Source organism: Telopea speciosissima, chromosome 3, assembly GCF_018873765.1.
Source record: "Telopea speciosissima isolate NSW1024214 ecotype Mountain lineage chromosome 3, Tspe_v1, whole genome shotgun sequence".
In the NCBI taxonomy this organism is placed as follows: Eukaryota; Viridiplantae; Streptophyta; class Magnoliopsida; order Proteales; family Proteaceae; genus Telopea; species Telopea speciosissima.
In genome coordinates this window covers 12,689,494-12,711,241 of record NC_057918.1, presented here as the reverse complement: position 1 = coordinate 12,711,241, position 21,748 = coordinate 12,689,494, and the positions used below count along the sequence as shown (strand labels likewise).

At 39.4% G+C, this 21,748-nt stretch overlaps 1 protein-coding gene across 2 annotated transcripts in view; it reads left to right on the top strand.

Moving 5' to 3' along the window:
- The first annotated feature begins 2,304 nt into the window (after positions 1-2,304).
- LOC122653987 (integrin-linked protein kinase 1) overlaps positions 2,305-21,748 on the top strand; it is a 28,596-nt gene continuing 9,152 nt past the window's right edge. The window contains exons 1-11 of one of the 2 annotated variants that reach the window (XM_043847960.1): positions 2,305-2,652; positions 4,069-4,143; positions 5,392-5,508; positions 9,816-9,910; positions 10,458-10,578; positions 10,718-10,797; positions 12,029-12,088; positions 19,912-20,033; positions 20,124-20,209; positions 20,312-20,427; positions 21,372-21,503. In XM_043847960.1, coding sequence (XP_043703895.1) covers positions 2,347-2,652; positions 4,069-4,143; positions 5,392-5,508; positions 9,816-9,910; positions 10,458-10,578; positions 10,718-10,797; positions 12,029-12,088; positions 19,912-20,033; positions 20,124-20,209; positions 20,312-20,427; positions 21,372-21,498 — 1,305 coding nt within the window. In that variant the 5' untranslated portion in view covers positions 2,305-2,346 and the 3' untranslated portion in view covers positions 21,499-21,503. Of the gene's footprint in view, positions 2,653-4,068; positions 4,144-5,391; positions 5,509-9,815; positions 9,911-10,457; positions 10,579-10,717; positions 10,798-12,028; positions 12,089-19,911; positions 20,034-20,123; positions 20,210-20,311; positions 20,428-21,371; positions 21,639-21,748 lie in introns of those variants that run through there. The other variant, XM_043847959.1, reaches the window with a different exon arrangement.

Here is a 21,748-nt window from a genome sequence, read left to right as displayed (position 1 = left end):
ATGTGAGGATAATGATTATGAAACTTATTTTTTAGGTTGGAATATTTCATTTCCCTCCCCATTAATTTTACCTTCAACCAAACAAGAGCTAATGTGAATGCAAACCCTCTCTAGTTCTTCACCACATATTATTCATAAATGATAATTTTATAGGACAAAGTTTTCTTCCACTCATAGAGGACAGTTCACCCACCATCCTAGGGTACACAAACCCATCCTAGGGTTTTAGTATGTTTCAAAATACCCTCCTTATACCCTTTCCTGCTCTTTCCCACCTTGCGGTGAATGAGATCCTAATCACTAAACTCGATCCTTTTTATATTCCTTAAAACAAACTTACACCATATTGAGATTTATTTTGGATTGTCTTGAAAATGTATGGAGGCAAAAGGTCAATCTCCATATTCCAGCCTCCCCCCCTACCCTCTCCTCAAAAAAAAAAAAAAAAAAAAAAAAACTTCATAAAAGTGAGGTCATGTTCAACAAAAATTGTAACTATGCCCTTTGCTCAGCCATTATTTCCAACCTTTGGTTTCAAAATTGATGGACAACCAGGAACAGCCAGGATACCTTGGTCAACCCATTTCCAGATCAAAATCTCAAAAACGGGATTTTACCTTTCCTGATAGATAGAAAGGATTAGCTCAAGACTTGATTATTGGAAAAAATAATATTCAATTCTCTCAACACTGAGACAGTTAACTTTGATTAATTCAGTCATGTCAAGCAGGGTTTCATGGACCTCAAAATCCGGATTCTTTGATTCGGATCCAAAAGGAATCAATCATCATTGGAAGCTCAAGTTAATCATGAGAAACGTACTAATTAATAATCACACGTACAGCTTGAAAAGCAGTTAATCTACTCAGCAGCAGCAGATTTTCGAAGGATGGCTATGGAAATTTTTTAATGAAAAATATTCTTTGCACCGGATGCCTCCAGATACATTGGGTAGACAAAATGACCATCTCATCCTTTTGAATAATCAAAATGACATCTTATTTTGTCCCTAGTCTCCTATGTCAGCCGGTGCCCCATGAATTCTCATTTCTCAAAAATAGAACATCGCTATTCACTATTGTTTGATGTACCAAATACTTTTAAAAAGTTTAAAGGTTGAAATGTCAGCCATGTTCATAAAGATTTTGCACATCATGGCTTGAAAAGCAAGATTAGAATCCTTAACATCATGGGTTGGAAAGCAAAATTAGAATCTTTAACATTGTTTACCTACTTAATTTAATGATAGGGAATCTAATCATCGTTGGCGTGTAATGTACGCTGAGGTAATGGAATACAGAAAATAATCCTCTCTAATTCCTTAAAACTGTGCAGTTCAGCAATTCAAGATGGAGATGTTTGACACGTGACATTTCGGACATCCAACATTACATTTTATAGACGGAGAGGGTGAGGCGAAGTTGCAGGGTAGGGGAGCATGGTGAGTAGGAGAGGGAGGAGTTGTAACTGCCGGAGTGGGGTAAAATATTGGTTGGGTCAGGTGTGGGAATGGGGTTGAGAGGGATCAATTTGAAAAATAAAATGATTTTCAAACAAAACTACTCCTAAAAGCTATCCAAACGTTAGTTTTCAAAGATGAGACACCCTAAACCGGCGGAGGACCAGGATTTCCTAGAATAAGGGGTCCGGGGTCCTCATTGCTCAGGGCGATGACTCCGATGAGGCGATCCGTATGGAGCGTCTACTATGAGTCTCATGTTTATTTACCGAAACACCCTTATTCAGGTGAAAATAAAACACCGTCGATACTTCCAGACCCATGTGGTGTGAGAGAGACATTGGTGAATGACGTCCCATAGGGGTGGACATGATAGCGACTCGTGTTAAGCTTCTGCTACTCCCGTGCCAATGGGGTGTGGTTGACCTCTCATTGGCTGCAGGCTACTCTTCAACTCTTAAATTGGTAAACAGATCTTCACGATCCACAAACCCCATAAAATTTTCATTTCTATTTTTTTTTTGTCAAATCTGAATTCTTGAACTGGAAATGTGAAAGCAGAATCGCAGATTAAAGAAGAAATCAGAATCATATTCGGAAGGTAAAGTAGAAGAAGAAAGGAGCAGAGAGAATAGAAGAACAGAGACCTCCACCTCAGTTTGACTTGTGTGGCGATCGCTTTATATCTCACCGCATATCCCCCCTTCTTCCCCGCGCCACCGGTTTTGTTCAATCGAACACGCGACAGTTTTACTTCAAATTGAGCAGAATAACCTCACTCTTCTCACACTCTCTGAACAGTGAGGAGCACGATTTAATCTGAACTCTCTGAAAGTCATCCGATTCGACCTTCGATCTTATTTTTCATTCAATTCGATTCAACTGAGATGAGTGGAAAGGGGGAAGGAAACTCGGAGGGGACTGTGGGATCGTCTTCGTCTGCGGCGGCATCGGAGAAGCAGAGGGAGAAAGCTCGGGTGAGCAGAACGTCCCTAATCCTCTGGCACGCTCACCAGAACGACACTGCTGCTGTTCGAAAACTTCTCGAGGAAGACCGTTCTCTCGTTCACGCGAGGGATTACGATAGTAGGACTCCCTTACATGTCGCTTCTCTTCATGGTTGGATCGACGTCGCCAAATGCCTCATCGAGTATGGTGCCGATGTCAATGCCCAGGATCGTTGGAAGAACACGGTAAATTTGTCTTTTTCTGCTCAAGTTGATCGTCACTTGGAGGTCTTTTCGCGGTTTCCATTGCACTAGTCTTTCCTTCGGATACGATTTCACATACTATAGTCTTTTAGCCATTTGAAGTTCGGAAACTTCAATGGACATAATTCCAATGCTATACGCTCTTCTCACCGGGAATTTGAGCTCTCTACCCCAAATTCTTTGGTTTAGCTGAAATGCTGAGTTAACTAACAATTTTTTCGGTTGGAGGTACCGAAACATCACCCTCCCACAAGTAGTGCAGTGTTTTGATGTGTTGTTTTATGTGGGGAAGTGTTCCTTAAGTAGTTAGTGTGGTTACCACCAGAAGTCCATAATTGATTCATCTTCGTACACAATTGATAAATGAAAACTATGGAGGAACAAAATATGGAGGATATAGAAGAATTGGGACCCGTTTTAATGGTGTATTGTAAAATTGTAGAGCATAGTTGTATCCTTACATTTCCACAAAGTTATGGGTGAACTAGCACGTCCTACTTACAAAGATATCTTAGGAAACTGTAGTTCTCTTTCTTTACCAGGAGGTCAGAAATCATATTTATGCACAGTGACATGTCTCCTCATTTATCCCTCTGCCACTCTGAAATGCTAAATCCATTTTCCAAATGTAGCTTGATTCATCATGTACTCCCAGAGATGGAGAGAGAGAGAGAGAGGTAGAAAGCTTGATTCATCGAACTTAAGGATTAGTTAGTGTAGGAATATTTTAATGGGCTCGGTTATGAAGCCGGTGGACCAATAATAAACCAATTAACCGGTAACAAACCGATAATAACAGATTAATAATCAGTCTGATTTGGGTTTATACAGTCGGAATCAATTAGGAACCAGAACCGATTTACACCCTTAAGTGTTACATTGTGATACAAGGACATTGTTTTCTTCCAGGCATTGATCTCCTTTAGAGCCGGAGGCTCAGATCTTGTTAAAATGGTGCTATTTGCCATTTTATGGGTGTATCCGCAAGGAGCAGAATAGAAGGGATTTATTTGATGGGGGGGAAAAAAAAATGTCGGAAAGTTGGTTCCTTCTTGGTTGACCAGTCTTCTGCAACTAAAGAAATCCAGAGGATACATAGAACCTACAGCATCTTGATGTATTATGTTTCGTTTGGATTATCTCTAAGCATTTTAAAGAGGCTCTGTTTAAAAGCTTGTAGTTACATGGTTTCTCTAGTTTAGGCAAGAGCAATTAAGTGAAACACTTGCCTAAAATGCTTCAACTGTCTGAAACATTGTTTGGTAGAGTTGATGTATTCTGATAAGATATTCATTGTCTTCATCTTCTCATATTGCAAAGTTCTCAAATTTAATAGATATAGTGAAACAGTTTTTTGCCATTCTGTACTATTAATTGTATAATCTTGTCTTCTGACAGCCCCTAGCAGATGCAGAGGGAGCTAAAAAACATAGCATGATCGAGCTGCTGAAAGCGTATGGTGGCTTGTCTTATGTAAGTTTATTACTTCCATCGATTGTACTTTGATATAATTTGGCTTGTTAGTTTTGGTATTTCAGTCTTTGTGTTTCTATTATACTTGTAATTGCTGATGGATTCTCTGACTCTTTCATATGATTCATTTGCTTTTAGTTTGGTTGAGCCCTAGAGAAACTGAGCTCACCAAAAGGATAAAATTGTAAAGGAAGGGGGATGGCTGCCAGGCTGTGTGGGCCCTGCACCAGCACAGGGGCATCCAACAGGGGTGGGATTTTTCATTTCACCAGGGGGGTCATTTCACCCTTCCTGTGTCTGGGTGCAGGTTCCACGCAGCCTGTCAGCCTTCTTTTTCCCAATTTTTAATTGTACTAGGTGGATTTCTGCTAGAAAGAAAACCTGATGCAGTGAAATCTTAGTCAAATTAAGTCAATACCTCAATTTTAGGTGTGCTGTTGGACAGCATTATACTCGTGGTGGGATGCAGGTATAGGCATATAGCAGTGGTACCTTGAGTAACACTCAATATTTTATGGATGAAACCTTTTCATAATTGGTTTCCCTCTTCATATATTTATGAAGAACCAGGTTTTCCCAAACTCAGCTTGTCCCAATTAATCAGGTTCAGGTAGACATATTCTTTCATATGGTCGAGTAACCTGGTGTTGTGAAAAATAACACTAATGTTCCCTCTTGAAAGCTGCTTATCAGAGGAGTCCAATCTAAGGTATCAATTATAATCAGGAAAATTTATGTAGGAAATTACCAGGGTCTGTCTGACTTCAAATATTTTTTCTATAAGTTGCCACAAAATTGAAAATAGCCTCACACCTCCTGCTTTTTGAATTTATTGGGAACTAACTATATTTCTCTCTTTTTGGGTCTAAGCTATTCAAATACAAAATATAATTCTTTCCCCTTCTTTTTCTGTATTTTTAGTTATTCTAGAATGGGCATGCACCTCTTACCCATCCACACCCAGTCTAACTATACGCCTATACCTGCAACTATATTTTCTCTTAGCTTAAATCAAATGTAGATTTATACCTAAATAAACATCCTGTGCTTTCCATAAAAAAAAAACATCCTGTGCTGGATTACTTTAAACCTTTTTTTTTGTACCTTTGTACAGATGCAATGCCTTTTTTTTCCCCGTTTCTATTTGTCTTTGCTTTATGATCTACTTGATGCTAGCATTGCACTGAATGCAATTGTATACATTCTGAATGACTCCTGGTGCCTTGTATCTGAGAATGGCTACTGCAGGGTCAAACTGGCAGCCATTTTGAACAAAAGCCTGTTCCACCCCCTCTCCCAAACAAGTGTGACTGGGAAATTGACCCTTCTGAGCTGGACTTCGCCAATGCAAGTATTATTGGAAAGGTATGGCTTTATTTCCCTGCTTGAGATTGATGTGTGAAGCAGAATTTGGAAAATTATTATCAGTTGTTACATTTTGATTAAGTAAATTAATCACTGATAGTGGTCCATGTAGCTTGCTTTTTTTGAAAATATAAAATTGAGACCTGGTGCTTACCAAATATGGTGAATAGGATTTGTCTTGGTTGGCCCTTGTACTGTTGAAAACAAGTAATGTCTTTGCAATGATGGTTCTATTAAAATTTTCCTTTGATTGTGGACTTGAGAGCAATTTGGAGAGCCCTCCCTGATCACCATAAGCTGAATTTTGATGCATGTTACTTTGAGAATCTGTTGCCATCAAGAATGGGGGGAGGGAAAACTTCTGTTGAGATAAGGCAAGAATGAATACTTGGGTCCTAAAGAGTAATGCAACTATGGAGCTACAATCTATGCCTGTCTACAAAGGCTGGAAGTATTTAATGGCTTTTATTTTTGTGGCTTAGTAGTGTAAGGTGTGTTTAATGATGCTAGTACTTGTGCTACCGATATTATCATCTATCATCAAGCATGTTCCCTGACTGATTTGTTCAGCAGGATCTTCTCCCTTGTTCCAAGGGTGATCTGGAGCTTAAAAGGGATGTAACTGGTAGACTTCACATTTTGAGTGCATGTCCTGCTGTAGTACGGATTTTGTATTTTTTTTAAACAAATTAGTTTTGTTTTCTTTTTTGCTGATTATAAAATATTCATGATTCTCTTTTGAGTTTTTTTCCCCCATTCGTCACCTATGTTTGTCTAGCCTTATATGACATTACTACGCCATTTTGTTTTTTAACAAATTTTTTTTTTCCTGATTATAAAATTTCCATGACTCTTTTGAGTTTTTTTTCATCAATAGGTAAGCAAGGTATTAAGGTGACCCACCTCTTATTGTTTTTATGCATTGCCAAAGTATACATAAATTTAGTACTCCTTTACACTTTGTTCCTAATACATTACTTGTGGAAAGTGTTCACCATCTTCTGACACAGAATTTGGGAATGGATGTCACATGTTTGGAAGATATTGCTGTATGCTGCAATGGATTATCTTGTTTCATGGTTACAACATTCACTGCAATGATACTGTATAGGATATTGTGCTATAGGATTATCTGTGAGACTTCATTTGATTTAATTATTTAACTAATGCAACATTAGTAGCAATTGTTGTACGTTCACCAATTTGTTCTCAATTAGATGGGGGCAGACTCTTTGTGAATGTCAGGATGTGTATGATTAGGGAATACCATTCGTGTTTTTTTTTTTTGGATGATAAAAATTTAATTACAAAGAAAAAAGAGGGAATATACAAGCCCAAGGGCAACAAAGCCTAACTAGGGACTAGTTAGGGTGCAAAATAGATGTAGGGAGGCCCCAGGAGACAACAATGAGCTTGTTCCTTGGGGAATCCTTCACATCACAAAGGAGGAGGGAACTAACTTTAGATGAAACATAAAAAAAGATGGCCTTCCAAATCGTGTCGAAAGAGCGGGAGTTGGATGTCCATCTTCTAAGGTTGCATTCCATCCAAATGTGGGAGATGGTGGCGCAAAAGGCAATCTTGCCAACCTAGTCGCAGATCGATTTCCCTCCGAAAGTCATGTCAATCCGAATCCATTCCCAGTTGAGGGGAAGAGGAGTGCGCCGGCCAGGTCAACAATGGCGAAGGACACGGGACCAGATGGAGGAGGCAAAGGGGCAAGTGAAGAATAGGTGATCGACATCTTCAGTCCCATTCCAACAGAGACAGCAGTTGGGATGGACCTGAATATGCCAATAAATAAGGAAGGCTTGGGTAGGACGGCAGCCAGCAAGGGCGCGCCAGGCGGTGAGGCTATGTCGAGGTATGTGACCACGAAACCAAACAACTCTATGCCAAGGACAAGGGGTCCCTCTATGTCTAACCAAATCCCAAGCGGAGTGAGAGCTGAATCTGCCCGATTGGGATGGGAGCCACAAGATGGAGTCGCCTCTACCGCAATGCCCAGGGGGGATGGGAGCTCCAAAGGTCGGCGAGGGGGGGAGGGGAGGGGAGGAGGGGGGGGACCAAGAGCCTGAGGTAATGATGGCAGCAACATGGGCAAATCTGTCCAATCCGGAGGAGTAAATATCTCAGGAGCTCACAATAGAAGAGAGGACACCAAAGGGGTGCCACTTGTCAAGCCAAAGTAAGGTAGTCGTACCATCACCAATCCTACACGAAATGGCATCTCTGGCTAAATGTCTCACCTGCAGAATTCTACGCCAAACCCAGGAGGAATCAGTCCCTGGGCTAACAGACCAAATGGAATCTCTACGGAGGGGCCCAACGTACACCCATGAAGTCCAGATGGAGGATCTGTTGGTAAGGATCTTCCAAATAAGCTTAATGGACCCAGCCGTGTTGACATCTTTAATTCTCCTCAGCCCGAGGCCTCCTTCAGACTTAGGAACGCAAAGGGAAGCCCAGCTCATAGGATGAAGGAACCTGACAGAGTCCACACCTTTCCAGAGGAAGGCACACATAATGGATTCAGCCGCCTTGATGGTGGCCTTAGGGAGGCCAAAAACACCACTCCAGTAAATGTAGCAAGACTGGAGAACCAATCTGATGAGCCCGAGGTGACCTGCATAAGATAAAAGCTTGGCTTTCCAAAGCTGCAACCTCTTGCGGAGGAGATCCAGGATGGGGGAGCAGTGGTGGGCTGAAAGTTTGGCTGGTATGAGGGGGAGGCTTAAGTAGCGGACAGGGAGGGCGCCAATGGTAAAGCCAGTGAGGGAGGAGAGGGAGGCTTTGGTGGTATCTAAGACTCCGGCAAGGAAAATCTGGGACTTTTGCAGGTTAATGCGAAGACCAGAAAGACCTTGAAAGAGGTTGAGGGAAGACATGATGGTTTCAATGGAGAGGGGGTCAGCCTTAGAGAAGATCATGAGATCATCTGCGAAGGCAAGGTGAGTCAGGTTGGTAGGCTTGCACTTAGGGATGGGGGAGATGAGGTGGAGGTCAGTTTTGGACTGGATGCTACGAGAGAGGACCTCAAGGGACAGGCAAAAGAGAAAAGGGGATAGGGGACAGCCTCGACGGATACCAACTGAGGAGGAGAAATAACCTGCAGGACACCATTTACGTGTTATTATGAAGCAACTGCTCAATCACTTTTTTTAATCTCTAGCTTGAAGCACCATGAGAATATTTACCTCCTAAATTCAATATATTTACAATTCCAGATATATTTGAGTTATTGTAGAATGTGTAACATCATATTAGAACTTCCACAATGCCATTTTTTTAGGATAAATTATCTTTGATTGCTAATCACTGTGCTGCAGTCAGTCAGTCTTCTTTAAGCTTTCAACTGATATTGATTCAGTAATCCCATATGATGGTGACCTCATATGACACTTCATCTCTATATTGTGTTAGATATCATGTGAAAACTAACAAGTTTGCTGTACCTAGGTTCTCAACATGTGTCTGCAGAATGCATTTCATATGTGGTGGGATTTGTTTCTATGTTAGCATGGGTTAGGCGTTCCTACAGGCCAGACAGAAACGAGTATTGGAACTGGTATGAAAAAAGTTCCGGAAAATAAAGTTCTGGAGTCCTTTAAAGGGAAAATAAGACTGCACAGCCTATGAACTGTACCAGTTAGTGAAATAGTCTGAAGGAATGAAAACAGGAAAGGAATATGAGTTACTTGCCTTTTGGGGTCTATCAAGAAGGGAGAGCCAAGGGGCCTGGGGGTCCACCTAGGTAAAGGAGATTTATCTCCAGGGAAACTGCTACAGATCCACTGGAAAATATAAATTAATTCAATTAACCATTGTGCTTACAAATAAGGATGAGTTCCCCTTCGTATAGATTTCTTAAAGACAGGCAAACATTGAATAACACTTAGAATTCCATGACCCACAAGTTCCTAATCAAACTAGACTCACCTAGAAGATACTTGCCCAATTAGTACTTCTTGAATGAGTCAAGCACTCAAAGGCTTGTTCACTGTCCCCAACTACCTTGGGTTGGCTACACAAATATTTTCCTGTAATTTCACTTAATTTTAAGCCTTCGGTGGGCAGACCTTTTGTGGGAGCCATTTAATTGTGAATCCAGACCCTTGCATGACTTGTATGGTTGCACAATTGATACTTCTCACTGAAGATTGATAAGAAAATAGATTTCCTTATGCTAAAAGTGATGCTTCTATATTGACTTCATTTGCTTTTGAATGAAATATGTATATTTCTTGTGCCACACAAGATTTGCTTTGACGTATGACGTTTTTTTTTTTTCCTTTTCTTTTTAGCAGGGGTCTTTTGGTGAGATTGTGAAGGCCTCTTGGCGTGGAACACCTGTAGCTGTGAAACGCATTCTTCCTTCTCTTTCAGACGATAGATTGGTGATGTAATATCCTCTGTATACCTCTGCTGTTCTCTAGAGCAAGTTAAAGTATTTTGGTTCTATAGGGCTTAGTTGATCCATGATTTATGTTTCATCTATCTTTTCCTTTTCGTTTGTTTCGAGAAAATTATTTCCTATGTAAAGCAAAGCCATCGACACCACAAATTCACCAGAAGGAGATAATTTGCTGTGCCACTTGGAAGTGGCTTTATCTGGCATACTCATGCCATATGGCAACACCATAGATGTCTACAGTTATTCTCCAAGAACATTTGATTTTAACAGGTTGAAATGGGATTTATGAGAGATTATTGGATTAATCCTTTTTATCCACCGTGGAAGAGATGGTGTTGTTTCAATTAAAAAATGCTGCATCAATCATTCAATTCCAAGAAATAATGATTTTCCATTGAAATTGAAACTAATTTATATTTCACATTTTAAATTAAATGGATTGACTGTTATAATAATGGGTTTTATGTTTCCTAGTTTATTTATTTCTGGTTTTAAAGTACAAGTTCCTTATTTGTTCTATGCTCTGTTGATTCAGCCAGGATTTCAGGCACGAGGTGAATTTGCTAGTGAAGCTGCGCCACCCCAATATTGTCCAATTCCTTGGAGCAGTCACTGATAAGAAGCCGCTGATGTTGATCACTGAGTATCTACGAGGGGTAACATTGATGCTTAATTCTAGTTGATATTCCAGTTTCCCCTTTTTTTCCTTCTAGCTGATTTTTAGATAACCGGGCCATGTTTTTTGCTCAACTACCCGCTTTTCTAAATTGTAGTTACATTTATATGCTATGTCAGGGTGATCTTCACCAGTACCTCAAGGAAAAGGGATCACTAAGTCCATCTACAGCTGTTAACTTTGGTTTAGATATAGCCAGGTACATAAAACTTGTAAGCTTTTGTCTTTTACCTTTGCAATAGTTGGATGTTCTATTATCATTCTCCTTTGACTGAGGGATGGATAATTACACGCCCCATATATGGAAGTTACTTGGTCAGACAATATTGATATGTGTAGAATCAGAACCATACAATTGAAAACTCTCAACCAAGCAATTATTCACGTTGATGTAATCCCAGTTCCTCCTCACAATGTCATTATTGACCTCCCTTGATTACAGAAGGAAATAAAGTTGAATTTTCTGCTTTCCAAATCAGTAGTTCACTGGGATGACCTTTTCCTTGAAAAGACCAATGATTTCTCCCCTTCAATATATTCCAACTTTTTAATAGGAACAAATTCTTTCACAAGTGAGTAAAACCTTTCTCCAGCCATCATAAGTTTTATCAGTCATTATTATATTCACATAAAAGGCTTCATAATTAAGGCTTAATTTTGAAGGTTTTCTTGAGATATACAAAGGAAATTATAACTGGGAAGAGGGGAAAGTAAAACCTTGTGGGAAAAGGAGGAAATATGGATATCATGTAATTTTAATGATTGCACTGCTTTAGTATTTTTTTTTAAAACTTGTACTGTTGTAGTATACCTCCATTGTTTGGAGTTGTAGCTTTTCCTGGAACTTTACACCCTTCAACCCCATTGAAGCTTAAATCCTCAGAATTCAAGATATTGCAGGCTGCTTACAACAAGTAAAAGACTTCAAACCATTTGTGAATTGAGAACTTAGGTATTGATTGGAGACTTGATTATTAAATGCAGAAAATTTACATACATCCTTTGTTGTTAAGGCACAACCAGGAGTGTGCTTGAAGCACTCCTACCTTATGATCCCTCTCTTGCACCTTGATTCAGGTGTATCACTTCTGTTGGGCAACTGCCTTTTGAAGTATCATGTTTACTGTAACACCATGCCCTTTTTTTAATAGATTATAAGTGCTTATAACTGTAAACAGATTGAGAGGGGGTGAGAGAGATTGCGCCTGCTTTAGTATACATTGCTAATTTTTTGCCAATTGAGTTGACTTCTAAAATTCAGTTAAGTTTGGAGCGAACAAGCACTGAAACAATTTGCGAGGGAGATCAATTTGGAATATGCTATCTCACATTGCTTTTAGCTATTCTTTCTCCTACCTTAAATTATAACTGCAGATTAAACTTAGTTACTTGTCCATGCATAACCTCAGTTTTATGATCGTATGTTGCAGGGGTATGGCTTATCTCCATAATGAACCAAATGTCATAATTCACCGAGACCTAAAGCCAAGGTGAGGTTGTTTTGTGTCCACTGGAAAGCTAAGCCTGGCTATGATTTTCTTCTCTTTTTCTCTGATGCCCTTCATAAGAATATTTACATTGATCATTGGCATTATTTGGTAAATCAAAGGCACAGAATAAAAAAGTAAAGCTTCTCCACATTCACTGAGTATAATGTGGTTGATCTCCACATCCTGTTTCTAGTTACCATCTGGCTGAATTTTGTCTTCTTATTTTGCTAGCAACTTATAATCTTGTTAAAGTTACTGTTCATTACTTGTAATCTATTGTAGGGGAGTTTATGTAGTGTTCTTTTCTTATTGGGGACTTATGTGCAAATACATATAAGTTCATAGTTTAAGTTTGTATTTATTACTTTTTGCTTTAATATACATAAGGGAGTAGGGGTGTAGGGCTCACAGTTTCATTATTTAGAGAACCCATGAGCTAACTTTCCTTCTTCTATATTAACATGGTATCAGAGAAATAAATATCTGCTATCCTGTTCCTTTTTTTTCTTAAGAGTTCCATTAGGGTTTTCTCCATTGTGGTGTGCAGCCACCTATGCTGTTTTGTCTTTATGAAACCCTAATTGATTGAATATGGAAAATTAGGGTTTCTTGTATCGATATGATCATATATCTCTACTGCCCTGCACTCTGTGGTTGCTGTTTTCCTTGCTGATTTGTATATTGTGGTTGTTTCTTTGTCTTCTTCCTGTGCAAGAAGTCTCATTGCTGATCTGCATGCCCTTATCTCTATATGGTTTGATATTATGAAGATCACATGTTCTTCTGTGGCCTGTTAAGAGTGTTTTCTTGCCGATTATTGGGGCATCACAGTTTTGACTTTGATTCAAGTTTTCTGCAGGCATATCCTGCCTGAGATCCACCTGTGGTTCCGCTTTTCATATAATTTCCTTCTCTATTTGGGACTTCTATGTGCAGCATCATCTAGCCATCAGATTTGACTGAAAGTTTGGTGACTTATTATCTATGTTAAGGGGTTGCTTTGACTGTGATTGATCTGATCAGACTCCCTGATTGCTACTTCTTGGCATTCCTATATTTTAGGGACTCTAGTTTCTATTTCTGAAACAATCCTATATAGTCATATCCAACCATTGGATCCTCCTCAACTTTTATGGATCAATTCTGCTAAACAAGAGGGAAACTCAATCATTTCACCCCATCAGATCTTCTGATTTTGGTTTATTAATTTTCTCCCACTCTGCCTTCTTTTGCTCTACGATTTTCTGGTATGGTGTTTTCGTTCTTTAATTGATCTTTTGTGATATGATGTGCCACTCTGGTATTATCTGCTTGTGTAACAAGTTTTTCTCAGCTGTGACAATTAGGGGTTAATCTATTTTTCCTTATCTGATTTAAGGTCATTGGTGTGAAACTGCATCCTTCTCAACTTTGTTGGATTGGGGGATCCGAAGCCCTCTGTGGACTCGGTCAATGTCCAAAATATTTTTTTTGAGCTCAATGGTGAATCCAATTATCTTCTGTGAGGACATGTTGTGAAAGTATATATTAATGTAAAAGGGAAATTAAAGTATCTGAATTCCACACCTCCTGTTGCAGGCTCTAAAGATTATGAAGTATAGATGCGTGAGAATGATACTTTGCTTGTCTGGTTATGGAATATTATGAACTTGTCTGTTTCTGCAAATGTTATTTATTATACTGCAACTAAAGGTGTTTGGGATAACCTCAAGAACAGCTTTTCTCAAAATAAAAATCTATGGTGTTTGGGATGACCTCAAGGAAAGCTTTTCTCAAAATAAAAATCTATCTCGTGTATATGATCTTTATGAGAAGATCTTTTCCTTTAAAGGTGGTGATTCTGTTGGTCAATACTATAGTGCTCGCAAAGGCATGTGGGAGGAATTTAATATCATCAACCTCTCTCCAATGATTTGGAATTGTTGAAAACTCAACATGCAGAATTTCAAGTGGCAAAGTTTTTATCTGGGTCGAATGCTGACCTGCAACCTGTCAAAAGCCAATTTCTCACTGGTAATAGAGTACCTTCCATAAATGAAGTCCACCCGGAGTGGGCAAAGGTACTAAGTGAGATGGGTCGAATCATATCAGAGGAGTATTTAAGCTGGTTGGACCAGCAACAGTCCACCCGGAGTAGGCAGAGGTACTAAGCGAGATGGGTTGAGTCATTTATCAAATCAAAGATCTCGAGAAGCCTACTGCCTATGGCGCTGATGTATGCGTTTTTTGGCCATCCGGGCGCATTTCAAAGGCAAAAAAGCCCACCGAAGTTTTGAAATTTGAATTTTGGCGCAATATTTTGAATTTTGAATTTTAGCGCGCTTTTTAAATTTTGAATTGTATTTGACCTTATTGAAAGTCTCTTTTGAATTTGTAACCTTCATTCTGAAATCTATTGAAAAATTGATGATCTTGTCCTTTTCTCCTACCTTGTGGATTCGAGGTCATTTGAGCTAGAACGATATCTAGCCCACCCTTCTTCTACTGCGTCAGTCTTCCTCCCTCACTAAATCTGAACTCTTTTGTAAGGAAAGTTCTGCCTTTACTGCTAGCAATTATGGTACTGGTAGTGGCCGTGGCTCTATTTTTCTTAGTAGAGATCGTGGTTCAGCTGTTCAGGGGAGATCAAGGACATGGTGGAGGTCATGAACAGAAAACTGCCCAGACCTTACGTCAGTGTTCCCACTGTGGGAAGGTTTGTCATATTGTTGGAATACTGTGGGAAGGTTAGTCATATTTTTGATAAATGTTTGGTTAAGCATGATAAACCTTAGTGGGCACAACAACAACAATTTTCCAACATTTATGGAGGGAATTCTGAAGTGGTGTTATCTAATGACACTAATCTCGCTTCTTTGTCTGGAGGTAACCAATTATCTTCTTTGCCTCGTAATGATTTGGCCAACCAATTACTGAAACGTGTTCAGTAGCTTGTCCTCCACTTCCTCATCTACTGTTACATTAGCCCATTCAGGTACTGTTGCACTTCTTGCTTCCTCCTCTCTACAACTTTGGTTATTGATTTTGGTGCCTCGTCTCATATGATTGGTAAATCCAATATATTTTCTTCCTGGACCCCTTGTCATCCATCTCGTATTATTCTTGCTAATGGTACCGCGACTCAAGTTTTTGGTCATGGTGATGTGTCACTTCCTTCCTCATATTTAACTTCTATACTTCATGTGCCCCAGTTATCTTCAAATCTTCTTTCATTTAGTCAACTTCCCAGAGTACTAATTCTGTTACATTCTAGCAAGAAGGATCTCAAGACAAGAAAGACGATTGGTGGAGGGGCTTGAGAAGGATGGGTTATACTATCTTGATGATGCTTCTTCTACAACTGTCTCTGCTTCTTCTAATGTTGCTTACCCTCTAGAATGACATTTTTGTTTGGCTCATTTGTCACTTTCTAAACTCCAGCACATGGTTCTCAGTTGCAAGTATGTCTCTCGCATTGAGTATGAAGTATACGAGCTTGGAAAGCATCACCGTATTTTATTCCACTCCTAATGCCCCTAGGATTCGCTCTTTATTTTCCTTAGTCCATTCTGATATTTGAGGTCCATGTTGTGTCAAAAGCCAGTTTGCTTTCTTTTTTTTTGGACGATCATTCTCGAATGATGTGGTTGTATTTGTTAAAGGGTCATTTTTCCTTCTAGTCTAATTTCAAGTAATTTTGTAATGAAATAAACTCGGTGTGGTATTTGTTTGAAATTTTTTCGTTCTGACAATGCAATGTAATATACTCAATGAAAAAAATTATTCATTTTGCTCTGAGCATGCTATATTACATCATACTAGTTGTGATAGAATGGTGTTGCTGAAAGGAAAGACCAATATTTATTAGATATTGCTCATTCTTTAATGTTTCATATGAATGTTCCTAAGATATATTGGGGGGATGTTGTATAGACAGCTTGTTATCTTTCTTTCTCCGTGTTTTTTCCAAAATCCTCTTTGTTTAGGTCCACACCTAAAGTGTTCGGTTTCACTTGCTTTGTTCATGTTCTTTGTCCTGGTCTTGATAAATTGTCCCTCTGTTGCTAAATGTGTTTTCTTGGATATTTTTGTATCCAAAAGAGGTATCGATGTTATGATCTTGTTACTCAACACTTAATCAGTGCAGATGTTGCCTTTTTTGAGAATTTACCCCGTATTTTTCCATTGTGGGACATGACCTAGAAGTTGCACTTCCTATTGCACCTTGTTCCTACTTTGCTTCCTCTTGCAGATTCTCCTACTCTGTCGCGATCAGTGCCCCTCCAAGTCTACCGGCACCGCCCTTTGCCTTCTCCTCCAGTTACAATGATTCCTTCTCTACCGCTCTCTGAACAGTTGGATTCATTGCTTGGAGGTCCGTCCTTGACTGTTGAATTTCCTGTTGCTCTTCGAAAAGGCACTTGATCGTGTACTCAAAAGTCTCTTGTTACTTATCCTATTGCTCATTTTGTGTTTGTTTCACATTTTCTTGATTCTCTTTGCAATTTTGTTGTGTCCTGGTCTACATATACTGTTCCAAAAACCTATCAGGAGGCATTGTCCTATCCTGATTGGAAATCTATGGATGTAGAAATGGATGCGTTGTTTAGTCGTTGGACTTGGACTCTGATTGACTTACCTCTAGGTAAGAAACTTTTGATGCGTCATTTAGTGTATAATGTTAAGTACAACCCTGATGGTTTCATTAAGTGGCTTAAAGCTCGCTTAGTTGTTAAAGGGTGCACTCAGACTTTTGGAATTGATTATTTTGAGACCTTTTTGCTTGTTGCACGACTTAATGGGGTTGATATTTTGAGACCTTTTTTCCTGTTGCACGACAACTCTGTTCATGTTCTTATTTCTTTGGTTGTTAATCATGATTAGCCTCTCTTTCAGCTTGACATAAAAAATGATTTTCTCTATGGTGATTTAAAAGAAGAAGTGTATATAGGGCAGCCTCTTGGGTATATTGCTCAAGGGGAGAATTCATAGAAAGTCTATAAGCTTCACAAGGCCATTTATGGTTTGAAGTAGTCACCACGAGCCTGGTTTGATAAGTTTAGCAAAGTTGTTGTTGGTTGTGGCTTCACACAGTGCTACTCTGACCATTCTATCTATGTTCGTCGTCGGGGTTCCAAGGTGGTTATATTGGTTGTTTATGTTGATGCCATTATTGTCTCTAGTAATGACTTGTTTGCTGTTGAAGCTGTCAAAAACTATTTACAACAATATTTTCAGATGAAGGACTTGGGGGATTTCAAGTACTTTCTGTAATTGAGATTCGTAGCAAAAAAGGTATCAGCTTGTCTTAAAAGCTTATTGACTCCTATGGATGCCCATAAAAAGTTGTGTTTGTGAGGACAAGGAATTTGAGGACAAACACCAGTACAGGCGGTTGGTTGGTATACTTATGTATCTAACTATCACCTTTGTTGGTGTTAATAATCAGTTTATGGAAAAGTCTAGTGTTAGCTGAACAGAGATTGAGAGAATGAGAGAATGACTTGAGTGAGTTGAAGCTCTCCTCAGTCCCTCTATATAGATTTCATTAATTAGGACAAGTATACCCTCCATAGCCGACTATGATAGCTAAGAAGAGAAATAAAGAAACAAAAATAATAGAGGAAATGCCCAAAGTACCCTTATTGGGTTACATAACTTAACACTCCCCCTCAAGTTGGTGCATATATATCATGCATGCCCAACTTGATTAAACTAGGATGAAACAACTTTCCACTTAGCCCGTTGGTGAAGACATCTGCAAGTTTATCTTCTGACTTCACAAAGGGTATACAGATCTGCCCATGGTCTAACTTTTCCTTGATGAAGTGTCTGTCAATCTCCACATGCTTAGTACGATCATGTTGCACTGGATTGTGAGTAATGCCGATCGCCTCTTTGTTGTCACAATACAACATCATTGGATGATGAACAGAACCACCAATATCCTGGAGCAAACTCTGAAGCCATAATAGTTCATATATGCCCTGAGCCATGGCGCGGAACTCTGCTTCAGCACTGGACTTAGCCACCACATTTTGCTTTTTTACTTCGCCATGTGACAAGGTTACCTCCGAAAAAAGTACAATAACTTGAAGTGGACTTTCTGTTAGGGTTACCACCCCAGTCAACATCTGTGTAAGCCTCAATGCGGAGATGATCATGTGGAGATAAGAAAATCCCCTTCCCTGGAGCTGACTTCAAGTAGTGTAAAATACGAAGAACGGCAGCCATATGGGTAAAGTAGAGATCATGCACGAACTGAATGACCAAACTAACAGTAAATGCAATGTCTGGTCTCATGTGGGAGAGATAGATCAGTTTTCCCACCAACCTTTGATAGCGCCCCTTATCAACTGGATCACCATCCTTCTCTTGTATTCGAGTAGTAGCGCCTCCAAAGGGGTGTCACATGGGTGACATCCTAACAAACCAGTCTCTGAAAGTAAATCTAGAACATATTTCCTTTGGGAGAGGAAGATGCCTTTGGGAGAACGGGCAACTTCAATCCCAAGAAAGTACTTGAGCTGTCCTAGGTCCTTGATTTCAAATTCTCGGCCCAAGAATGTCTTTAGGTGAGAGGTTTCCTTTGCATCATTGCCAGTCACCACTACTGTACCACTTCTTTAACTGTCAGAATCTGATCCAGATCCAGATTCCGCTGCATTGAGAGAATGAGAGAATGACTTGAGTGAGTTGAAGCTCTCCTTAGTCCCTATATATAGATTTCATTAATTACGACAGAATTACAAGTATACCGTCCATAGCCGACTATGATAGCTAAGAAGAGAAATAAAGAAACAAAAATAATAGTGGAAATGCCCAAAGTACCCTTATTGGGTTACATAATTTAACACCTAGATAGGCTCACTGGGAGGAATCATGTTGTATTGTGAAGTATTTTAAGGGTGCGCCAGGAAAGGACTTATTTATAGGTGTCATTGTCATGTTGGTATTGTTAGTTATATTGATGCTGACTGGGCTGTTGCTGATGGTTACCAACGATCAACTACCTGGTATTGTACATTTGTTGGAGGTTGTAATATGGAGAAGTAAGAAACAAACTACAATAGCTCGATCTAGTGTTGAGGCTGAGTATAGGGCCATGACACACATTACGGTTGAATTAATGTGGTTGAAATCTCTTGTTAAGGAACATGGTTTTGCTTAACAGGCCGCAGTCTATATTGCTAGCAATCCCGCATTTCATGCGTGCACCAAACATATTGAAGTTGACTGTCATTTTGTGTGTGATACTGTAATGCGGATGTTGATCTCTCCTCCTTTTGGTAGGTTTACTGTTCAGCTTGGTGATATCTTCACCAAGGCTTGTTTCTACCTTTCTTGGTTGTTGTTTCAAGCTGGGCATGGGTGATATTTATGCTCCAGCTTGAAGGAGATTGTTAGCTACTGTTTATTACTTCTTGTTTATTGTAGGGGAGTTCATATAATGTTAGAGGGACTTATGAGCAAATACATATAAGTTCATTACTTTAGGTTTAATTATTACTTTTTTCTTTAATATAAATAAGGGAGTAAAGTTCACGGTTTGGTTATTTAGAGGAACCATGAGCTAGCTTTCATTCTCTCTTCTTTTCTCTTCTTTGTCTCTTCTATATTTTCACAGAAACTGGTTTCCTTGCTCTTGGTATTGTAACAAACCTAATGCTGTTAATTAGTACAATTAAATTGGTCCATGTAATTTGGAGGTTGTTTACTGACTAAAGATGCTCATTCTTTCCATCTTTCCTGCCCTCTATTATCAATCAACAATAATATGTGGTCAAAGTTCACTTCTTCTTTTTTCCGTCTTCTGCATCTGGCTGAATTTTATATGTTTCCAGGAATGTTCTTTTGGTCAACACCAGTGCAGACCACTTGAAGGTTGGAGACTTTGGATTAAGTAAGCTCATCAAGGTTCAGAATTCTCATGATGTCTACAAAATGACAGGAGAGACTGGCAGCTGTGAGTTTTCCTTAATCACATTCTATTTTACGGAATTGTATGCTTATAACTTAAACTTGCTTTTGATGTTTTCCATGGAATGAACCAAAGATCGTTATATGGCTCCGGAAGTCTTCAAGCACCGCAGATATGATAAGAAGGTTGATGTTTTCTCCTTTGCGATGATACTGTATGAGGTAATTTTGATTCCCATAATTAGTTTTGCGTTAGAACTAAGGTGTTGCAATTACTATGGTCTTGGAATTTTCTTTTATTGACTTGGTCAACCTTTATCATAGATGCTTGAAGGAGACCCACCTTTGTCAAACTATGAACCTTATGAAGCAGCAAAATATGTGGCAGAAGGACACAGACCCATTTTTCGTGCAAAAGGCTACACTCCTGAACTGAAAGAGTAAGTTAAAACCTGAATGATTTCTGTCTCAATAGGACTAAAGAAGTGGTCTTTGGGCTGTACCATGTGGCCCACTTTCCAATTAAGGGTCCCTTCTGGGGTGGAGATAAATGAAGGAAACTTGAGATTCTCAATTGCACCCATTGGCATTCCCATCCATTCCATAGCTTCCTTAGGTTGGTTTGCTGTTTGGATTGGGCTACTACCAACCTAAACAGAGCCAACCAAATTTTAATTCCGGTTGAACTGGGCTTTCTAGCCTGTGGGTTTAGGGCAGGTTAGTTTTTGGAAAGCTATTATCCATTGACACAGACATTAGTGTTCTGTAGAATGTAGACGCAAACACTAGTGTCTTGTAGAAGGTAGACACAGACATTTAGTATCAGGACATGTCCTAGATATAGAAATGCATACATGGGCTAGTAAATTTACTTGATCTGTTGTGGTTGACATTATCATTCTCAAGATTCAGAGGAGCCTTGACTTTGAGACTCTTTGTTGCTTGGATTATGGGAAGAGTGTATTCTTGTTTCTTACCTCTGTGTTTTTGTTTATGTATCTGGATAACTAAGAAGGTAAAGTAAGGAACATGATTTGGGGGTAGAAGTATCAGAACAGTTGAGGGAAATTCCATATGGAAAATTTATATGGGATTTCACAGATTTCACACCTTGGCCCAACCAGACCCAGAAATTGGGTCTGTTGGGTAATAGCCTAGCAGGATTGGTTGAGCTTGATAAAGATGGGTTGGGATAGGACGGTTTGTAAACTTGGGTTAGGCCATGATTTACACCAACCTGAGCTACCGGCCTTTTGCTCGTACTTTGGGGTTCTCGACAGATTTATCATTGTTGCATTTTGCATTGCTTTGAATTCCTGTTCAGAATATTTCCCGTCAACCATGGATAAAAGGGTTCTCATTTAATTAGTATTGAATATTTTAGGTTGATAGACCAGTGCTGGGCTGCTGACATGAACCAGAGACCTTCTTTCTTGGACATCCTCAAGAGACTTGAAAAGGTTAAAGATAGTCTATCTGTGGATCATCACTGGAGCATCTTTAATCCATGACTGCCGTGTAATGAGATGGGTTGGACCTTGTTAATTTTCTCCAAGGTTCGATCATTTCCACTTCTGCTGCTTTTTTTAGTTGTACAGATTGAGATGTATGATACCCAATTGGATGACTTAAAAAAGTATGGCTTATTTGATGGATCCTATGCCAGCATGGTTGATTCCAATTATGAGATGCAAAGGATAGGTCCATTCCACCCCCCCCCCCACCCCCATCCACCCAAATTCCAGCATCCTTATATCATGT